Source organism: Furipterus horrens, unplaced genomic scaffold, assembly GCF_987537825.1.
Source record: "Furipterus horrens unplaced genomic scaffold, mFurHor1.1.pri manual_scaffold_5, whole genome shotgun sequence".
Taxonomy (NCBI): Eukaryota; Metazoa; Chordata; class Mammalia; order Chiroptera; family Furipteridae; genus Furipterus; species Furipterus horrens.
In genome coordinates this window covers 166,662,764-166,682,342 of record NW_028327175.1, presented here as the reverse complement: position 1 = coordinate 166,682,342, position 19,579 = coordinate 166,662,764, and the positions used below count along the sequence as shown (strand labels likewise).

The 19,579-nt window shown below is 42.7% G+C and overlaps 1 protein-coding gene across 14 annotated transcripts in view; it reads left to right on the top strand.

Moving 5' to 3' along the window:
- Positions 1-19,579, top strand: part of KCNMA1 (potassium calcium-activated channel subfamily M alpha 1) — a 725,195-nt gene that overhangs the window by 511,932 nt on the left and 193,684 nt on the right. For all 14 annotated transcript variants that reach the window (XM_090278265.1, XM_090278262.1, XM_090278261.1 and 11 more), the window contains exons 11-14: positions 1,960-2,065; positions 3,761-3,843; positions 7,355-7,424; positions 13,091-13,246. In XM_090278265.1, the coding sequence (XP_090134391.1) occupies positions 1,960-2,065; positions 3,761-3,843; positions 7,355-7,424; positions 13,091-13,246 (415 nt within the window). The remainder of the gene's footprint in view (positions 1-1,959; positions 2,066-3,760; positions 3,844-7,354; positions 7,425-13,090; positions 13,247-19,579) is intronic.

Genomic DNA, 19,579 nt, shown 5'->3' with positions numbered 1-19,579 from the left:
GTTTCCACATCCACGAGATGAGGAGATCATCGAGGTTTCTGCCGGCCTCCTGGGCTGTTGTGAGAATGGGAAGAAGCAATCCATGTGAAGTATGCAGAGCAGAATAAGGCGTGAAGTAACTGCTCAATAAATGTGACCTATTCCTATGAAAGATAAGATATATTAGGTCACATCGTCAATTTAGAAGTTAGGTCTTACTACGTTTGTTTTATAGGTGAGGAAGGCAAAATATCTCCCCTTTGCTCAATGTCGTTGAGATTTTAAGCTTTGTCACATCCCCTTTTAAGGAAAAGGTTGTCTGCCCCATGGATGGAGAGTCGTGGCAGGGGGTGGGCGGGGCTCGAGCATGTTGACATGTTGACATGGGTTACACCACCTTCTTCTATGGAGATGGGGCCATCAAGGGGCCGGACATAGCCTTAAGTTGCTGGAGGGACAAAGCTTACATGTTGTTGTTGGCTCGATATGGGGTTGACTGTCCAGGACTCAGTCCTGTTCTAACATTCCCCTGCAAGCCCCATTCTGTGCATCTTCTTCCTTTGGGCATTTGTTCACCAAACTGGCCACCATGTTTGAGCACCAGCATTTTTCTTTTCAGCACAAACTTCTCCAAGTTCTGAAAAGACGGGCCAGGCCATGGGCCTAGGAGCAGAACACAGATCAGTTTGGTGCTTAGCCACTGACTACCAGCTGTGGGGCCTGAGCATTTTAGAAGGTTCAAGAGAAGTCTAGTGTGTGGGTTCTGCCCCCCTGTTGGTTGAACATTTCAAGATGAGCACAACGTTGATTCTATGTTAGCTTACTGAAGTCAGTTTAATCGAGTGGCAGAATGGCCTGGGGCCCATGTAGCAGCGAGAGGCCACCGTTTCTTTATTACTAAGGCAAGATTCAGGAAAGAAGCATGGTTTGTGTTGGATCTGGAAGACTGGTCAGATTTACACAGGCAGCTACTCTTCTCTCACCCATGACTTTAGTCTGAATCAACAAGTTGGCTTCTAATATGTCCATTGTTAGGATTCAACCATGTGCCCCCAGCATCTATTAATGTCAGCATGATAGTAGATGGCCCAAGTTAATTAGCCTCTTGAAGCTTTGTGAAAATAACATACCTTCCTCTAGGGTTGTTTTGAGATTTAAATGAGTTAATACTTGTCAAGTGTTTAGAATCATATTTGCTATGTAGTAAATGCTGAAAACACTAAAAATTATTTTTACTAGATACTTAATATATGTTAGCCAAACACTGATTAACACAGATCTTGGCACCTCATAGGTTCTAGCTAAATATCATCTCCCAGTGCCTAGTATTGTACCATAGAGAGTAGGTATTTTTCATCTCTGCAGAATTAATAAATGAATGAATAGGTTTATCACTGTTTTAATCTTTGTCCTCCAATGGGAAAGATGTCTTTACAGCTCAGCCCTAAGAATGATGGATACTGTACACATGTGTGAATCAAGAACAGTTCTGAGAGTAAATGAACTGTGTGTGTGGCTGCTCAGAGGTGACATTTTTTGATGCACTTCCTGGGTGATGAGAAGTCCAGGAGGTGGAGAAACAGGGAAAAGTCTTCTGAGAGAGGGACCTGCAGGAGGCTCTGCCAAGGGGACCTTTGGCTAATCACTGATGTCACAGCCTCAGTTTCTCCATTTGCAAAATAGGGATTCCATTCCTAATGAAGTCAAAGACATTTTGGACATTTCGCCCCATACTATTCAGACTTTGTAGAAATTGTGAGCCTGTTTATTTCACCTTGGTATTGGTTTTAGTTTGCAGTTGGGCTGGGGTTTTACCTCTCTGGAGTGTGAACCTTTTCTTTCTGACAAGAAAGGGAGCTCCTTTGCCAGTGAAAGCGTTTTCTCAAGTCTTCCTCGGTGGAAGTCAAGAGAAGGGAGGCCACGGAGGCTGAAATACATGGGTCTGTCATGTTCATGGATGTTTCTTCTCTCCCTGAACAGCATTTCTCCTAACCTGGAGCTTGAAGCTCTATTCAAACGACATTTTACTCAGGTGGAATTTTATCAGGGTTCAGTCCTCAATCCACATGATCTTGCAAGAGTCAAGGTAAGAAGGAAGGAGTGACTTCTGCTCTTACTTTATCTAAGAGGGGGGTGCCTGACTCTGTGTTGAGGGACATACTTCTTAGGATGGCTAAGAATTACTTCCCAACCCTTAGTATGTCAGAAACCACCAACCTTGACACACCCTTCTTTTGGTCCCAGGACTTTGTTCTGCTGGTATCTGGTAGATCACCTGCAAGCAGTCCACACTTGTACTAGTCATAAGATGAAACTTATTTTGCTAGTTCCCTCAGAATCAGCACTGCTAAAGGAAGTAGACTAGTTGTTTCATACACAACATAATAATCAAGGTTTTCCCATCTTGAAGACTTAAGTTGGACTTAATATCGCTCTGAAATTTTTTATTTATATCAGAAAGGAACATTAAGTATAAAATATAAAATAAAATTTTACTAAGCCATAAAACATTTTGCGCTTCATTTTTCCCCCCACCAAAGATTAAGGTGCAAAACTAAACATACAGGTAGCCAGTACCAATTGCTAATGGGCTCATCCTTCTTTCTAGAACATGGTAAGGTAGAATTTTCTTATAATGGAATGGGGTACAGCAAAATGGCATCTGCTTCTTTACTCATTTTATATCTATTTTGTAAGCACACTCAATATTTGCATGCCAATGAGTATGGATTAAAATTGTAAATCCACTGACATCTAAATGCTAACTGTGGTCACCACATAATTCAGTAAATAGTATAATTGGTGAACATGAATAAGCCAAAAGGATTTGGGTAAATTCTTTGGATTATTAAGGAAAACCAAAGACACTTGGGTCACATACCAAGGAGAAAACCATGCCTTCTCACCAAATGCAGGAATGGCGTGTTAAGGTACAGCATACCAAGCAGGACAGATTGCAGGCTTGAGCTGGCATGAGAAGTCTTATGCTTATAGGTCCAGTTAATCTTAATATTACCCAGACTTGATCCAAGTCATGGCTAATGTGAAAGCTTATGAGAACTTAGAAAAAATAGTTATTATTCTTGGACCTAATTTAGATGTAAGCAATTATTAGCACAACTTATGATCCTCTCACAGGAATAAATTAGTTTTGGCTCATGTTTAGATAAATCAGTAGGTTATAGTTGGAGATAATCTCTAACACATTATTTTATACATATAGATTCGTTGTCTTTTGAATATCTGAATGCTAATTGAATACTGAGCTGTTATCTGATCCAGGTCTCTCATTTCCTTTTATTCCCTAGTTAAGATGTGAAAAAGGTTAGATGAAGGACTTTGGAGTCTAAATTATTGAATCCCCAACTACTTGGTAACCTGAGAGGAGGGGTTTAGCCCACCTAACTCCATTTCCCACCTGAAAAAATTAGGAGGATGGTACAGACAATGGGGCAAAGGGGTGTGCAGTACTGAAAGGCTTAGTTAATAATTATGTAAAGAAATCTGGAAAGTTCACATGTAAGAGACTATGCAAAATGAACAGTATCTTTACCAAGGTACATCTTGTCCCTTTAAACAACAGTAAGATGAATTGTTGATATCACAACAAGAACTTACAACCTATACTTTTGACAAAAACTATAAACTCTCAGGACTCTTCCTTAAAAAAAAAAAATTTCATTGCAAAGCACCAGGTTCCCCAAGAGCTGTTAGAAGAGACTGCCACCAAGCATGACTATGTATATGTTTATGTTCTATGACTTTCCTTTTGATGTCTTAGATAGAGTCAGCAGATGCGTGCCTCATCCTTGCCAATAAGTACTGCGCTGACCCTGATGCTGAAGATGCCTCTAACATCATGAGGTAAACTCGGGGAGGTCAGGGAGGGCTCTGGGCTTGGTGCTCTTTTGGGTCCTCTGAGGAGCACCATCTCCCTCATAGTCTTCCTACAACTTGCCACCTGCATATGCCTAGGGGGAGCTGAGGCTGTGATGAGTGTGGAGGGCAGTGCCACAAGGCATTGTCAACAGGAAGTTCATCCTTAGAAGATGGGTGATACGGGGTCTTGAACTTGAGATCCTTTAGATAGGAATAGAAAAGGAAATATAAATTTAGGTGGGCATAGGCCTGAAATAAGGTGCCATGTTTCCTAAGGGGGTGGTGGATCTGATATACTTTATTTAGGGGTGATTTTGTCTCTCAGGGGACATTTTGAAACACCTGGAGATGTTCTTGGTTGTCATAACTAAGGTATAGTCCTGCTCATGTCTGGTGGGTAGAGACCAATAATGCTACTCATCATCCTATAATGCAAAAGACAGTTCCCCACAGCAGAGAATTATCTGACCAGAATCTCAGTATGGCCTAGGATGAGCAGCCCCATATTAGAACTTTCTAAGTGTGTATACAGCACATTGATTAATATCACCCACAAAGAAGAGTTTGTTTACCAATGAGTTTGTTTACCAATGAGTTTGTTTCAGCCAGTTTCCCCAAATGAAATAGTTGTGTTCATTGAAAGCTTTCTCAATGCTTTTAATACTAATATGAATTTTTAAGACAATGTGCTATGGAGAATTTTCAAACCTATTTGACTATAAGACCCTTCCCCACCCCCCTGTTTTTACAGAACATCTGCTTGGGAAGCACTCTTTGGAAAACCCTTCCAAGTACCCTTCCTGTAAATGGGCTGAACCTGTCTAAGGCCCTTCTCTGCCCAACTCCTATTCTTCACTATTTCAGAAGAAAATGGTTCTGTGTTTGTTCTTTCACAGACCCATATTCCAGACGTCTTGTGACTATGAAGTGTCTAAAAGTTAATATATTTTGCTCCAGATAGTTAAAGCCCCTTTGAATTCTTCTCTCCTACAGCAGAGTGGTTAAGAGAGCTGCGAGGGAATAATAAAGAGAACCTTCTGGAGAAGAGATGAATTAAGAGAAAACATTCACTCCCACTATATTCCCAGGAACTCTTGCCTAATTGCAAACAGCCATTTAGACAAAGATTCCATTCTCCCTGCAGCGTGGTTTACTGTGTCCTGGGAATTCACTGAGGTGCAGGGTTGGGACGTTGCCTTTGCATCATCACAATTCTCCCATCTCCTTTCTTTGCCTTTAATCAGGGGCCCCAAGTGACATGAGCTTTCCCATCAGTGAGGTGGGGGAATTCCTCCATGCGTTTCGGGTGAGCAAGTCCTCCCCTCAGCATCTGGTCCTTGTGGCTGGCAAGCGACATCTGGTACAATGTTCTCTGTACACTCACTTTTCTTTGGCAAAATGATTACTGCAGTCGTTTTAAGGAAGTTGATGCCTGAAGTCTTGTAAGCATTGGACTTGCCAGGCTGCAGGGAGTTGGGTCCACCCCCTAAGTAGTCACAGCTGGAAAGTGACTGCAATAGCCTCAGCTTAAGGTGGGTCAGTCTGCCCTTTCCTTGAACTAGGATTTCCATCCTTCACTATGTTTTTGTATCATTGGAAGTGATAAAAATGCAGACTTTAAGGAACTAGGCCTCATTATGTTCAAAGTTTCATCCAAAAAAAAAAAAAAATCAAAAGAAGATGAAGCTTAATGTGTTGACCCTGCAGAAAGTTTGAGGCTGGCACTGTCTTGTTTTTCCTTCAAAAATGAAGAACTGAAATGATGATAGCTTTGAAATGGGCATTTCTCTTAATCACAATATTTTATAGAGGCCCTGACTGTGATAGGGTTAATGTGAAGGCATATAGCTTACCAGGGTGACAGGCATGATGTCAAGGCGTAAAGATTCCTGAACAATGATATTGTAGTATCAGAAATGGAATTAAGCCATCCATTAGCCATAATCAGAACTAAGGCCCAGGCAGCAAAAGGAAAATGGGAGACTCAGGGTTAAAAATGGGATCCGTCTTTCCCTTATTTGTATAATCCTCCTTCCTCCTTAATTTAATGAGACCAATCTGCCCCTTTTGAAATTAAAATGTCAAAGATCCATTTGAAATGAGCTAATGCAGAAAACTGGCTGATGCTGTGAACTGAATTCAGAGGGCTGACAAAGGCTCCAAGTCCTTGAGTTACAAGTATGGGCCAATGCAACACTTTTTCAAAAATAAAATGAAACCCTTCAAGTGCAAGAGCCTAGGGTCAATTTGTGCATGAGAGATGATGTGTGATCTGTTTTTTAAATTCACAAGTTGTAGGTTTTCAGACAAAGCTGATTCCTGGCTGCTTTTCTCCATCTTTCCACAAAAAGGGAAGGAAGCATAACATTTCTTGGTGGGAAGTTTGTGGGGGTGGTCATAATAAATGCACTTACATTTCTGATTAGGCTTAGGAGGTGGCCTTTCTGTGGAATTCCATTCTTTAGCCTTCCTTGTCACAGAAGGAAATGTACAATGTCACCTTTGACAGAGTCAGTAATGACAAAAACCATGACTTACACGTGGAGAGAGCTTTTAATGATTTCAAAGCATTTTCACATCTGGTCTTTCATTTTGCTGTTCCTACCAACCCTGTGAAATAAATAAAGCAGGTACTGTTGCTCCAATGTCCAGATGAGGAAACAGTCACAGAGAGACCAGGGATTTCCGGAAGGTCAAGCAGTTCGTTAGTACAATAGCTGGGACTGGAGCCCAGGTGTTTCTATTGCTCTGCTCCCTCCTTGCCCCTCCCCTTTCAGCACAGTGATTGCCACCGAAACAGAAGGGGAGGGAAGGCAGTGGTTAATCCTGAGTGGGCATGAGGGCAGTTTGGAGCGGTTTTCCACCAGATCTTGATCTCTGAAAGGCCTTGCCATTTATCTCTGACCAGCATCAAAGTCATCATTTAGATAGCTGTCTGCTATCGAAGACTGAGTCATTGATCCCACCCTAAGACCTCTGCATGGAAATCATTTTTGTGAGTGACCATGTATGACAATTAGAGTCATTTGTTTGATCTGTCATTGTCTCAAATTATTAACTTGGAGAATTGGACTCCTAGCACATTGTTTCTAGGCTCCCTTCCCCAGGGTATGAGATTGCAAACCTCCCTTGGTCCCACGATTGAGCTTGCTTTCTTTAGATGCCTATATGAGCCACAGGCCCTGACCCTTGCTCCAGAACCCCACCCACAGTACACACACCCTCACACACCGTCCATCACCAAGGCACCACAGGCCTCTCTCCTCTTTTATGCCCAGGACACAGTCTGTGACTGCTTTGTGGTTTCTTTGTCACACTACCACGGGGTACGGTGGTGGAAGCACAGTTTTACTTGGCCCAGTGCCTGCAACCCCTCAGGATGGCCCTGGCTGCTGGCACCACATTCATTGCATTTGGTTGTAATCAAATTAATCTTCTCATCAGACTCCAAGGGTAAGGCAGACCCTGCCTCAGCTTTGGTTGTTTTCTTTTTCAGAGTAATCTCCATAAAGAACTACCATCCGAAGATAAGAATCATCACTCAGATGCTGCAGTATCACAATAAGGTAGGACAATGAGAGCCTATCCCAGGCTCAAAGATGAACACATGGGTCCAGTCTCTTCTCCCTGGCCATACAGCTGAACACACGTGTGCGCATGCATGCATGCAAACACGTGTGCACATGCAACAATGGAATCCAAAGACCTGGATAAAGAGAATGGTGGGTAAAAACTTCCTTGGGACATCTCTTTAGTCCAAACACCTCATTTGTAGTTGGTCGCTGGAAGGAAGCTCCTTCTCATACTGATTCATTCAGTCAGGAAGTATTCTAGTATTCTAGTTTCTGAAATATTGATGCATTCTTAGATCTCATTCAAACAACTCCCATTTTTATCTGTTGCACTAATTTCTTTAGTTGGTATTTACTGAATACCTACTAGGTGGTCCAAACTGCCTGACCCCCTAACTCCACATGGATATAATGAGAGAAAAGTCAATACTCAGGGCACAGAGAGTGTCCCAAATAGGACTTTTCTATCTAAGACCCGGTGAATGTGGGGGAACATATGTTGGGTAGAGAATGTGGGACATGGCATTCTCAAATTCAGGATGATAATTGCATGGTGAAATTCAGGAAAATACTATAGTTGGCTATCGAGAGATCAAATGTAAAGGAATTTTCCTAGTGTTATAGTTTAGAAGGGGGATTGGAAAGTCTGTGTTGTTTCCCAGAGTCCAGTCTCATTCAAAGGCAATGCTCCTTCACTTGGATGGTCATTAAACTCTCAGGAAAACAGCTTTAGGGGAGGGAAGGTGGCACCTTTTTCAGTTATCCCCTTAATGAAGCTTAGAAACCAGAGGCTGCTCAGTACCTGGAACCAGGTGTCCTGTCTGAACAGAATAACTCCCTGCTGGGTTTTGAATGAGCTTGTGTCCCATCTTATAGGCCATATTCCCAGCGAAATTAGGCAGTCAGGTGACCCAGAGCAGACCCTGCTCTGCCAAATGCGCCAGTGCCATGCCATTATTTCTTAATTGCTGGCAAGTGCTGCCCCATTTTGCTGTGTGGAGGCCCATCAGAAGCTGTTGTTGAGTGGAGCCTGCTGTCAGTGACTGGCCTGCCACTCGGGTCTGCTGCCCACTGCCAACCATTGTCCAGCCGTGGGCAGGTGGTTCCATTGCAGAAAGTGTTGTGCTGCAGCCAGTGGGCTTGGTGGTGGGCGCCCAAGGTCACGTTGTCTTGTTGGTCTCTGGAAAACCCAAGGATAATGAAGAGAGAAAGTGAGCATATTGGTAACTCACAGGCACCAATTTGGAGGTTTTTTTGACAGCAGCCCCTGCAGGTGGAGGAGGAGCTGTGGCCAGTGACAGCTCCTGAGGCAAAAAACTTTTCTTCTTTCATTTGTGATTTAAAATTTTATTTAGCGTGGGAGTGCATTAAGCTGTTGTTTAGATTTTTGGCTGAGTTTAGATTGAATAGGAAAATTAATGTGGTGTGTTTACTAAGGGATGTCAGTTTCTTAGTTTCTGCTTCCAGTGAGTGCTGATATAGCATCTTCAAGAAATTAAGGAGGATTTCAGCTATGTGATTCTTGTCAAACTCAAAGTAGCTCAATGTATGTAGGATCCAGATGGCACCTGGTCAGTGTTCACATGATCGTAGCAAGCTAAATGTCTTCCACAAGTCTCCCTGTTGTAATTGTTCAGAAACAATGATAAAGGCATCAACTGATCCATGATTATTTGCTTAAAACATATTTTATTTTAAACCACCCCAATCTACTTGGGTTTTAGAATTAGGCAAAAATCACTCATGGGACTTTGCCCCTCAAAGTTTAGTATGTGTACAAGGGACAGAGTGACTTTGACACAGGGCCATTTTCTCTCTCATTTAATTTCTATCTTTTAGAGAAAGAACAGAAAGGCCACTGGTCATTATTTGTTACCTTATTCCTTGTAGAATTGTAACTAGACATTCTTCATCTTGCTTTATGATTTTGCTCTGCTTCCTAAGGTCTTCCTACACCTACCCTTTCATTGTGTTTTTCTCCACCCTTCATACAATATTATTTTTCTTCCTTTCTTGGCATTTTCTCTTCACCAGACATCTCCACCCATTAAAACTTGTTTTCAGGAAAGAACCTGGTGTTTGTGTGTAAACTTATGTCATTGTCAGCATAGTCCAAGGGATAGTTAATTCCATCATTGGATGCTGTACATAAAATACAAAGAATTTCAGTCCCCTGAGACCAAATGAAGGTGGTTTTATTATTCTAGGACCTAGAGGAATGTAGGGAAGCTGCCTGCTTTCTCTCCATGTACTCTCATAAAACTGGTCCTGGGTTTGTCAGCATAATACTCTCAGACATTTGTGTCATATTTTATGGTGTTAAAAGAGCTTTGACATCCATTAGCTCATTTAGTCCTCTTCTAACCATCTGTGTATTTTAGCATCCCACTGTGTCTTTGGACTGGGGCTCTAAGCTCTGTCACAGACAGAGAAGCTCTGGTCAGTAAAAGTCATGGTCACTTGGCAGCCGATGAGCTAAGAGAATTGCCAACCATCACCTTCTCCTTAAACAGAGCCACAGTCCACTGAACCAAACTGTGCTTCCTCAGGCCAGGCCCTAGAGAAGGATTGATATTCTGCAAAGTGGATGTGTTTAATATCACTAGAATCCATGGAGTGAAACTCCTAGCCACCTCTGAACAGGGAAAGAATATGGCCTAGAAAGTTTTCTGATTTGATTGTAAATGGCTTGAATCTCTTCAAGGAAAGAATGGTGTATGACATCTTGGAAAAGTGTTAGTCCTGAAGACTTAGCTATTACTGGATTTGTTCCTTCCATCAGATTGTAGTGAAAGAGGTCTTTTTCTCTGACCTGGAAGCCTAGGTCCTAATGGCCCAATGGAGATGCAAGTTTTTGAGCTTTGTCACTACAAACCCTTGCACTTGGGCCATAGTGTTAAAAGTGTATTCTCTAATGTGACCTTCTTGGTTCCTCATGGTGGCTTCCCCACAGTTTTGTGTGTAGTAAGACAAGAGGACTGGGACTGGAATTCATCTCTCCTGGTTTCCCAGGACTAACTGTTTTGCACTCCTTCTTCTTGAGATGAGGAGTGGCTCAAGAGCAGAAATTGGGAACATTGGCCTGCTGGACCGTGCTCAGAGAGGATTTGCCTCTAGACTCCCATGTGGCAGTGCTGTCATTTTCCACTGGGCCCACATTTCTCTCAGTGACTAAGGACAGAGCTGCCAGAAACAAAGAATTTGAGTTCCTGGGTCATTTTACTCTTTGTTTCATGCACACAAGTCCCTGGTCCCAAGCTCTGGCACATCTCTTGGGGCTCCCTCCCCATGATTGCAGAGCTATGGGGGCCAAGAAAGGAAGCCTGAGAAATGGAACAAATGCCTTTCCTGTGTACTAACACGTAAACTGTCTATGGAACTCAAATCAGATGGGCACATGAGGGACCCAGGGCCTAGAATCCTGGACTTCATACTCTGAATGGCACATGCAGATGTGAGAGTCCTCTAGAAAATCTTTTGTTTGTTTGAAGATGCTTGAAGGTTATGTGGTATTTGTCTGGGGCTTGGACCACCCAAATCTCCTTTCACATTTGATGCTTTAATTTTTTATTACTTAGGTTTAATGTCTCCTCATTCTTCTTAGATGGTATTAATGCAAATGAATATTTCTTCACTTAGACTGATTGATATATTATTCTCCACAGTGCCAGGAAAATGCAGAAGAAAGTGGCCTTCATAAGCCAGTGGAAAGTAGGGAGAGAAATGGGACAAAGGAAAGGGCTAGTAGCTGCACTGAGGGTATGATGTGGGGAAGGTCTCTGATAGCCATCAGCTACAGCCCCACCCGGGACTATTTGAACAGTGCTGTCATCAGGAAGGACACAGTCATCTCTCCCAGGAGTAGACTCCACTGGGTCAAGATGCATGAGATTATCATAGAACTGGATTTGGTAAGAAGAAATTTCACAAGAGTGGTATTTCTGAAAGCAGAGTGGGGAGCCTTTGGACCTGCCCTTTGTTTCCCCAATGGAGTCTTATATCTCCTTCTAGTACAACTATGCATATTGTCCTGAAAGTAAAGGGAAGCCTTCTTGGTGTCCCCTGGGTTTGGAGAGAAGTAGTAACCTCAGGGCTATAGAATCTTGGCATTACCAGAACCTAGAGGGCTCTCTCCCTTGCAAAGCCAGAGATCTTTCTGCTGAGACTTGGATACTTACTGAGTTTTAGGGACAAAGGCTTTGCATTTTTGAAGGCAGCCTTCTCCATTTATTAGACAAATTGCATCCTTAGGAAGTTCCTTTATAAAACAAGCCAAAAATAACTACTTTCTTGTAATATACTCCAGTCAATCCCAGTTCTGGCCCCTGGAACAAAGCAAGACTATCCTAATCTCTCTTCATCACTACAACACATGGGTATTCAGAGGTAACCATCCTGTCTCTGTGAAGGTGTGGCCCTGCTTCAGGCCAAATATCGCTGGCTCTCTTAATTGTTCTTCTAAAGGTATTTTCCAGAACCCATACTTCTCTTTGTGCTTGCCATTATTTTCTCTGTAAATTTTTCAAATGATCAGCTTCCCTTCTTCAATCTGACTGTTAAAACCAGATCAGGTGCTCTGGAACTAGCCTGAACAGTTCACGTGAGAATGGAACATTCATTTACTTTCATTTCCCTTGATTTGGAGACCACTTCTAACTAGCAAACATTGGCTTGCTCTGTAATTTGTCACATGGTTGGCTTCTCTTGGGGTTTTAGTTACCCACACACTTATGTTTTTTTTTTTTTTTTTTTCTCTTCTTTTTCCTCCTGTCTGCCACCAAGTTGGGTCTTCTCATTTTGAATTTATATAATTGATTTTTCTTAACCTAAATGCTATACTTGACATTAAGGTCTTTTAAATCTTTTTTGGTTGTTTCCTTTGCCCATTTTTTCAACTCTGGAGAACTTTTTGAATCTTGCTTCTTTCATCCAGGGTATCATCTATGACACTGCTTCATGCCACTTAAAAGTAATTGGCTGTGCATGATCTCAGTGTCTGACTGAACTGTTGAATAGGATCAGTCCATCTGCAACAGATTGTAACATGTCTACACTGTGATTTGCCTGATGATTTAGGGCCTGTGCTTCTCAAAGTGTGGTCTCCAGCTCAGCAGCTCAGCAGCTCAGCATCCCCTTGACCTTTTTAGAAATGCAAATTCTTCAGCTTCACCCCACAGGCACTGAATCTGCAACTGTGAGGGAGGGGCCAGAAAAGCTTTTGTTCAAACCTTCCAGGTAGACTCTAATGCCACCTCAAGTTGGGAGTAGTGGGAAGGTATATAAAAAAGAAATCTGAAGTACACAAGCATCTGACAGCATTAGAGTCTATTTGAGGAGCCAATTCATGAACAATCTAGCCAGCCACCCTAGCATCATGGACCAGTGTCACAAGAGGAATTTCCCTTGGACTTTATTTGGCTAAGGACAAATCTGAGGGGAGGTCTTGGGCTTGGTAGGTGAAGAAGCAATATTCCAGAGATACTGAAGTCTGATGACGAGAAGAGCTGAGTAAAACACCAAGCAACAGACCCAGGCATGGGCAAGAAAGGATGAGTCTGGATGACTGTGAGCAGTTGGGCAATGCTGTGCTTCCCAGAGGAGATTTTAAACAATTGAACATTTAACAAAGTAAGGTCTCATAACTGTTTTTCTTTCCACAGGCCCATCTGCTAAACATCCCAAGCTGGAATTGGAAAGAGGGTGATGATGCAATCTGCCTCGCAGAGCTGAAGCTGGGGTTCATAGCCCAGAGCTGCCTGGCCCAGGGCCTCTCCACCATGCTCGCCAACCTCTTCTCCATGAGGTCATTCATAAAGGTAACGTCGTGTCCTATTAGAGCACATTAGCCCCCGATTCAGTTTGTCGTGGGGTTGAGTAGAGAGCACAGCTTAAACTCAAAACAGATCGACGGGCTTTAACCACTTTGGTTAAGGAGAAATTCCTCGTTATAGATATGGGCAAGAGGCCAACTTCTTTCAAAATTATGTTTTTATTTTTATTTGGCACATCCACGGCCATTAAATGATTGTTCAAAGCACAATCCACTCTTTTTTTTTTTTTTTTAAATAAACCACATGTTTATCTATCAACAAAGCCTCCGCTGTTAAAACAAAAATATGATTTATATACATTCCATATGGCACCACAGCGCCTAAAGAAAAGAATTATCATTTTGCTCTTTTACATCAAGTGGCTGGTGGACCTCTCACTGTGCGGATAAATGCAGACCATGTGTTTGTGCTGAAGTCCAAACCCCAACAACATAATTCATTTATTTATTTCTGCACAATCAAGGAGGCCAGCAGGGCTGACATGCCACGGTTATTTGAAGGGAGAGTGAAACGATGAACTGAGTCCTCAGCAGTGGCGCCCTTTACACCACGAGGCAGGCGGTCTGGGTGTGCTCATCGCCTTGTCAGCTGGTTCACCCCACAGAACTCCCTGGACAGCCACCCTAGCAGGGCCCCTGCCTGCCGGACCAGCACAGGCAAAGAGAGACCCAATTCTGTCCTCACAGGCCAGGCCAGGAGCGTTCCCAGGACAATGGGTTGAGGGTCCAGGCTCCTACTTAGAAAGGCCCTTGGAGCTCAGGAGACTGATCACATCAGTCCTTATCCTTGGATTGGTCTCTGCCTCAGCAGTCAAGATGGCAAATCAATGCAGTAAAACCTGTCTAGTTTGGGTCTCTCTGATTTGGCACTGGTGGCCATTAGCTCAAGATCTGGGCTTACATTCCCCTCCCTGTTATTCATTTATTCCCCTTCCCCTTCCTGACCTAGCTGTGGTTGAGGAGGGAAGCTAGTGAGTTAGCAAGGGTTCCTGCAAAGAGGACCCAACACTCTGAAATCAAAGATGTAAAGTCCTTAGCGTTTTGCTGCCATTATCACCGAATCTGCCACCATAGATAAGGCCTTTGGTGGAGCTGAGAAAATGGCCTTGGATTCGAGAGGAATTGGCAGGAGGATGGAGATGCAGGTGGTAGAATAACTCCATGTCAGTGCTCATCCTGGGCCTCTGAAAGTTGTTTGACTTAGAACAGGATATTTTTCTAGGTCCTTACTTATTGTACCCACCTAGTTTACATTGTGTAGCCAATTTATAGTTAATATTCCTCTATGTAAAAGAACAAATTGTTTTGGAGTCACTTTAATCACTTTAGCAATGGATGCCTTGGTTAAAAAATTCTTCTAGTCACTGTGTGCCCAAGGACCTCAATTTCACTGAACTCCTGGCTCAAACCCAGCTCACAAATAAGGACATTACATTCCTTTAAGTGGCTTCTTTAGTCCAGGCTGCTAGTGCCCTGCCTGGATGAAACAGAATGCAAGGCAAAAGGGAGGCAGCCCGGTGATCCATGTGGCTAGATGTAGAGACAAGCCCAAAAGCCAGATGGAAACTTGTGTCTCCCAGACACAGGATAAAGAACTGTCACCAAGAGAGCTCCTCTGGCTTGTTTAACCAAGCACTGGTGGTTTTGTCCAGCAGGGAATTGCCCACAGGACCAGGCACGCTGTCTGAGGACCTGGACTCTGTTTCCTTGTGTTGATGTAATGCGGCCTTGGCAGGGCCCCACTGCCTATGGGGCACTTGACATGCGTATGTTTTGATTTTGTGGTGCCTGCATGGAAACTGGAGCCACCTGTCAGGAAAATTAATAAAATGGATATGACACTGATTCTTCAGTGTTATTACCAGCAGGGAGAGAGAACTTCTGTCCAAACTCCCTCAAGACCTCTGCAGCCAAGGACATCCCCTCCAGCCCAACAAATTCCACTGCCAAGTTCCTATTTAGGAAGAGCCTGTGGGAGAGGCCTGGCCTGGCCCTGGTATAACTGAAAACACATTTCCCTCCCGGGGTTATGTTACTGTGTTGTTTCTGTCCAGGCCAACTCCTCCGTGTTTGGGGGTAGCTCTCTGCATATGGCCATGTGACATTCATGTGGTCTTTGTGTTGGAATTTGCTAGGCACATGACCTGGGAATAACAAGACTTCCCTTCATCGATATTTTTTATTTAAAACAGGGACAGCCTTAAGCACATACTCCCCATTCTGTAGTGTCATCTCTGTGCACTTAGCCTCCAAATCTCAGATCCTTGTCTCTTTTAGTTAGTTCATAATAAACACCACAATGATGCTGTCTTTGGAAAGTTTTATATATTATCTCCCATTCCAGGGGTCACAAAGTCTCCACTTATTTTTAGTTGGGGGAAGACGGAAAAGGAAATCTATAAATGGATTATTGTTTCCAGAAATTGCTTCCTTCCCCAGTGTCCCTCATGTCCTATGCAGAGAATTCATTAGCACTTAGTCCTGTTAGGACAGAGGGAGATGGGACGGGGCTCTGGCAACATGGGATCCCTTGAGAACACTTAGCATTTCTGGAAGCCAAAGGTGGAGTGTAAGCTCATCCTCCCCCTTGCCCTAGGCAGGTACAGTGTCTGTTTCTTGGTTCAGCAGAATACACTGTACTCAGTCCCTCCTGAAAGAAGAAGAAAGAGGAACGAGACTGAAACCATGATGATACCTCATAGGCAGAAGCACAATAATTAGCCCCTGGGCTTTTAAAGCCAAGACCGAAAGCAAGGGTGAGAAAGCTCAACAAAAGAGAGAAGGGGCTACTGGTGTATAGCAGGTACAAAAGAGACCAAGCCCAGAGGTGCCAAGAAATACAGGGAGCACTTGTTTACCCTCAGCAATGTCACTTTCAAAGATCCTCATCCTAGGACCGCAAGTCATTGCCCTTGAAAGCCGAGCTCCCATATTGGACGTGTTATATCTGACTGGATCTAAAATTTTGGGACTGTTTATATTTATAGCCCACATCTTTGGGGTAATGAATTTTTAAAGTTTGCCTTTAGTTTGTTCCACTTAACCTTCAAGGTGTGCACTTTACAGTTTCTGGTGTGCTGGGATTTGTTTATCAAAGCCATGCTAACGTTTAGCCAATACCTCTGTGAAAGAGGCTCAGGTTGGCCATTCAGGAGGGTCCTCTGGCCCAGTGGCCTATTGCTAATGACAGATTAAGCATTTTGTCCAGCAACACCCAGTTTCAGTCTAGAGCTTCTCTATGGAGTGAAGGCAGATGTTCTGGTTGCTGTGACTTACCAACGTCTACATTATCACACAGGCCTAGAACATCTTGTTCATTTACCACTACCTGATCTCCGACCACCTGCCTGTCAGGTTCAAGCAAGAGTCTTCCTAATGTCTTCTGTAAAGACCAAGACAGTGAATTTATTTAGCCCATCTGTCATCACCTCATCCCTGAATAAGTGGCCACCCTTATCCTCTATTTGGCTTCCTCACTTGGATGTAATTTAAGATTCATTGATTTTTTAAAATTTTATTTTAGAGTCTTACCATGTAATACTTAACTTTCTCTCCTACAAATCTGGTTTTTAATTGGGACTTGACCTGCTATTTTTGTGAATTGTGCTATTATTCTTGCTAGGATGAGCTGTCCTCGGACATGATAAATTGTGTACGTGGGTGTTGTGTGTGTTTAGAGGGTGATTAATTCTTAAAATTTCTTTTCAGTCTACACTGAGTCTTCAAATTGAGCACATTTAAATTGTTCTCAGCATTGCCAACTATTTTAACTCTTCTAATCTACTTTTTTGAACACATACACACACTCTGTCACACAGCCTAGAATATGGCATGCGGTCTGTAATTATTTCTTGGTTGGATAAATCAGTTATGAAAATGGAGAAAATATGTGATAACACTTTTAAGTTTTTTCCCTATTTTATAAAATTTGGAATTGTTGGTTAAATTTACGTAATATTGATCTCAACTCAGTCTCCTCCATCGCTTTTTCTATTTGTGAATAAGGAAGCACTAGGGAAATCAGGCCCATGTTATTCAGACTGTGTCTTGGCCGAGTGGACATTGCTGGACATAAAAACCATTTGTTCATTATTGTTATTACCATGTTGAGATAAGCTCTCAGCAATACATAACCTTAGCAATAATTGTAGCCAGAGGAATCATTTTTAATCTTTTTATTTTGGGTTATGTTTATGTGCATATGTGTGTTTGAATATATGTGTATATAAAAACATGGTTTAGGAGCTAGAAATATAAATCAAGAATCGTTAATAATAGCTGAAATATACTAGATCCTAACTATGTGCCAAGTCCTACGCTGTGCTTTATATAAATTACCTCATTTAATTCTCACAATGACCCTACCCAAACTTGGCATTATTACTAACCCCACTTTACAGTGGCAGACACTGTGGATTAAGACAGGTTCAGCAGCCTACATGAGAACATAAAGTTGGAATGACAAACTCAGTTGTTCAAACCCTAGCAAATCGATTCCAGATTCATCCTTGGGTATACTGAGAGGAAATAGGGTCAGTGATAAGAGGGAACCTTAGCTGGTGCCATCATTTTAGCACAAATCTTAACTTTCTGTAGTTTATTTTATGGAAACTATCGATTCCATAGAGATTCCCTGGGCTCCTGCCATATTCTAGGCAGTGTGCTAATCAGACCTTCATCCCTGTGGCTAGGAGACACTGATGAGCTTCTGCTCAGATGGGGATGTATGAGCACATGTTTGCACAGCCCCGTCCTGTGGGTCTTGTTGGCCTTTTTCTCTGGCCATATATGCAAGGACAGAGGTCAGTGTATCAGGACAGAGGAGGGGTTAGCCTAGAATGGGATAAGTCAGGGAGGGAAATGAATTAGACTCCTAAGAAGGAATGGACATCACGCACTGCTGTTTGGGTGTGGGAGTGGTAAAGCTAACTGGCTTAGGTAGGTGTGTCTGGGAGAACACAAGCCATTTTTATTGGCTGGTGGGTAGACGCTCTACAGTCCAGAGGTATTTATCCAGGTGAGGGAGGCATACTAGAATCAGGGCTCCACTTGGTGTGGAGTGGGGGAGGCAGGTGAAAGGACCTCTGAAATGGGATCAGGGCTCCAACTGATAAGACTGGGATCAAAGTGGCTTTCTACCCCCAGGAGGGGGTCACTGATGCCACAATAGAGGGTTTGTCTGACAAAGTAAATGCATGTGGTGTGAGTTAGATTGTGAGATGTAAGGTGTTGCTTACTCCATACTCACAGAGGATGTCACCCTAACTGCAGATGGTGTCCTGACAGTGGACCTCTGCAGATATCCCTCATCAGTAGAGAGTGGCTCCCAATACAGTTATACCTACTTCTTTCATAATCTCACTTATTCTCATAGCTTCTAGATATATAGATGACACCATGTTTATATCTCCACCCAGAACCTCTCCTTGAACTCAGTGTCATCTATTTACGTGCTATTCAACATCTTTATTTAAAAGTCGCATAGCATCTCAGACAATATATCCAGAATAGAATTCCTGGGTTTTTTTGTTTTTGTTGGTTTGTTTGTTTTTACTATAAATCTATTTTCCTCCCAATGCTATGCCGTCTTTCCTATTATTCAGACTAAAATCTTTGGAGTCAGCCTTGATTCCTTTCTTTTTCTTGTGCACCACATTCAGATCAGTGGGAAATTCTCTTGTTCAACTTTCAAAATATACCCAGAATCTGAACACTTCTCGCCACCTCCATTCTTTCTATCAGCTCCAAACCACCATTTTCTATCTTTTAGAATATTACACCAGCCTTCTTACTGGTCTCCATGCTCTGACCTTATTCTTTCCCGCCCTTCAGTCTGTCTCCAATATGGCATCCAGATCACATTTTCTGAAACCTGAATCAAATCCTGCCATCTGTGGCATACATCTCTCTATGGCATCCCATCTTACCAGATAAAGTCCTTACAAAGGTCTATAGGTCCTAAGCTGTCAGGTTTCTGAGACCTCATATAACAAGTGCTCTCCTACTCCTTATGTCAGCCACATTCTGTTTGGTGGATCTAGGAGTTTTATGTTGGCTGTTCCCTCTGTCTGGAGTGCTCTTCCCTAGGTAGCCACATGGCTTCCCTCCATCAAATCATCATGTCTTTGCTCAGTGTTAAGTTCTCGGTGAGACCTCTTTCTAAAACATTAGCATTGCATTTTTTAAAAGGGATTAAAAACAAACTTTTAATTGGCATATAAGATACAAATAAAAAGTGTGCATCTAATAAATGGACAGCTTGTTAAATGTTCACAAAGCCAACACTCTAACAGAACCAGGACCCAGATTAAGAAACAGT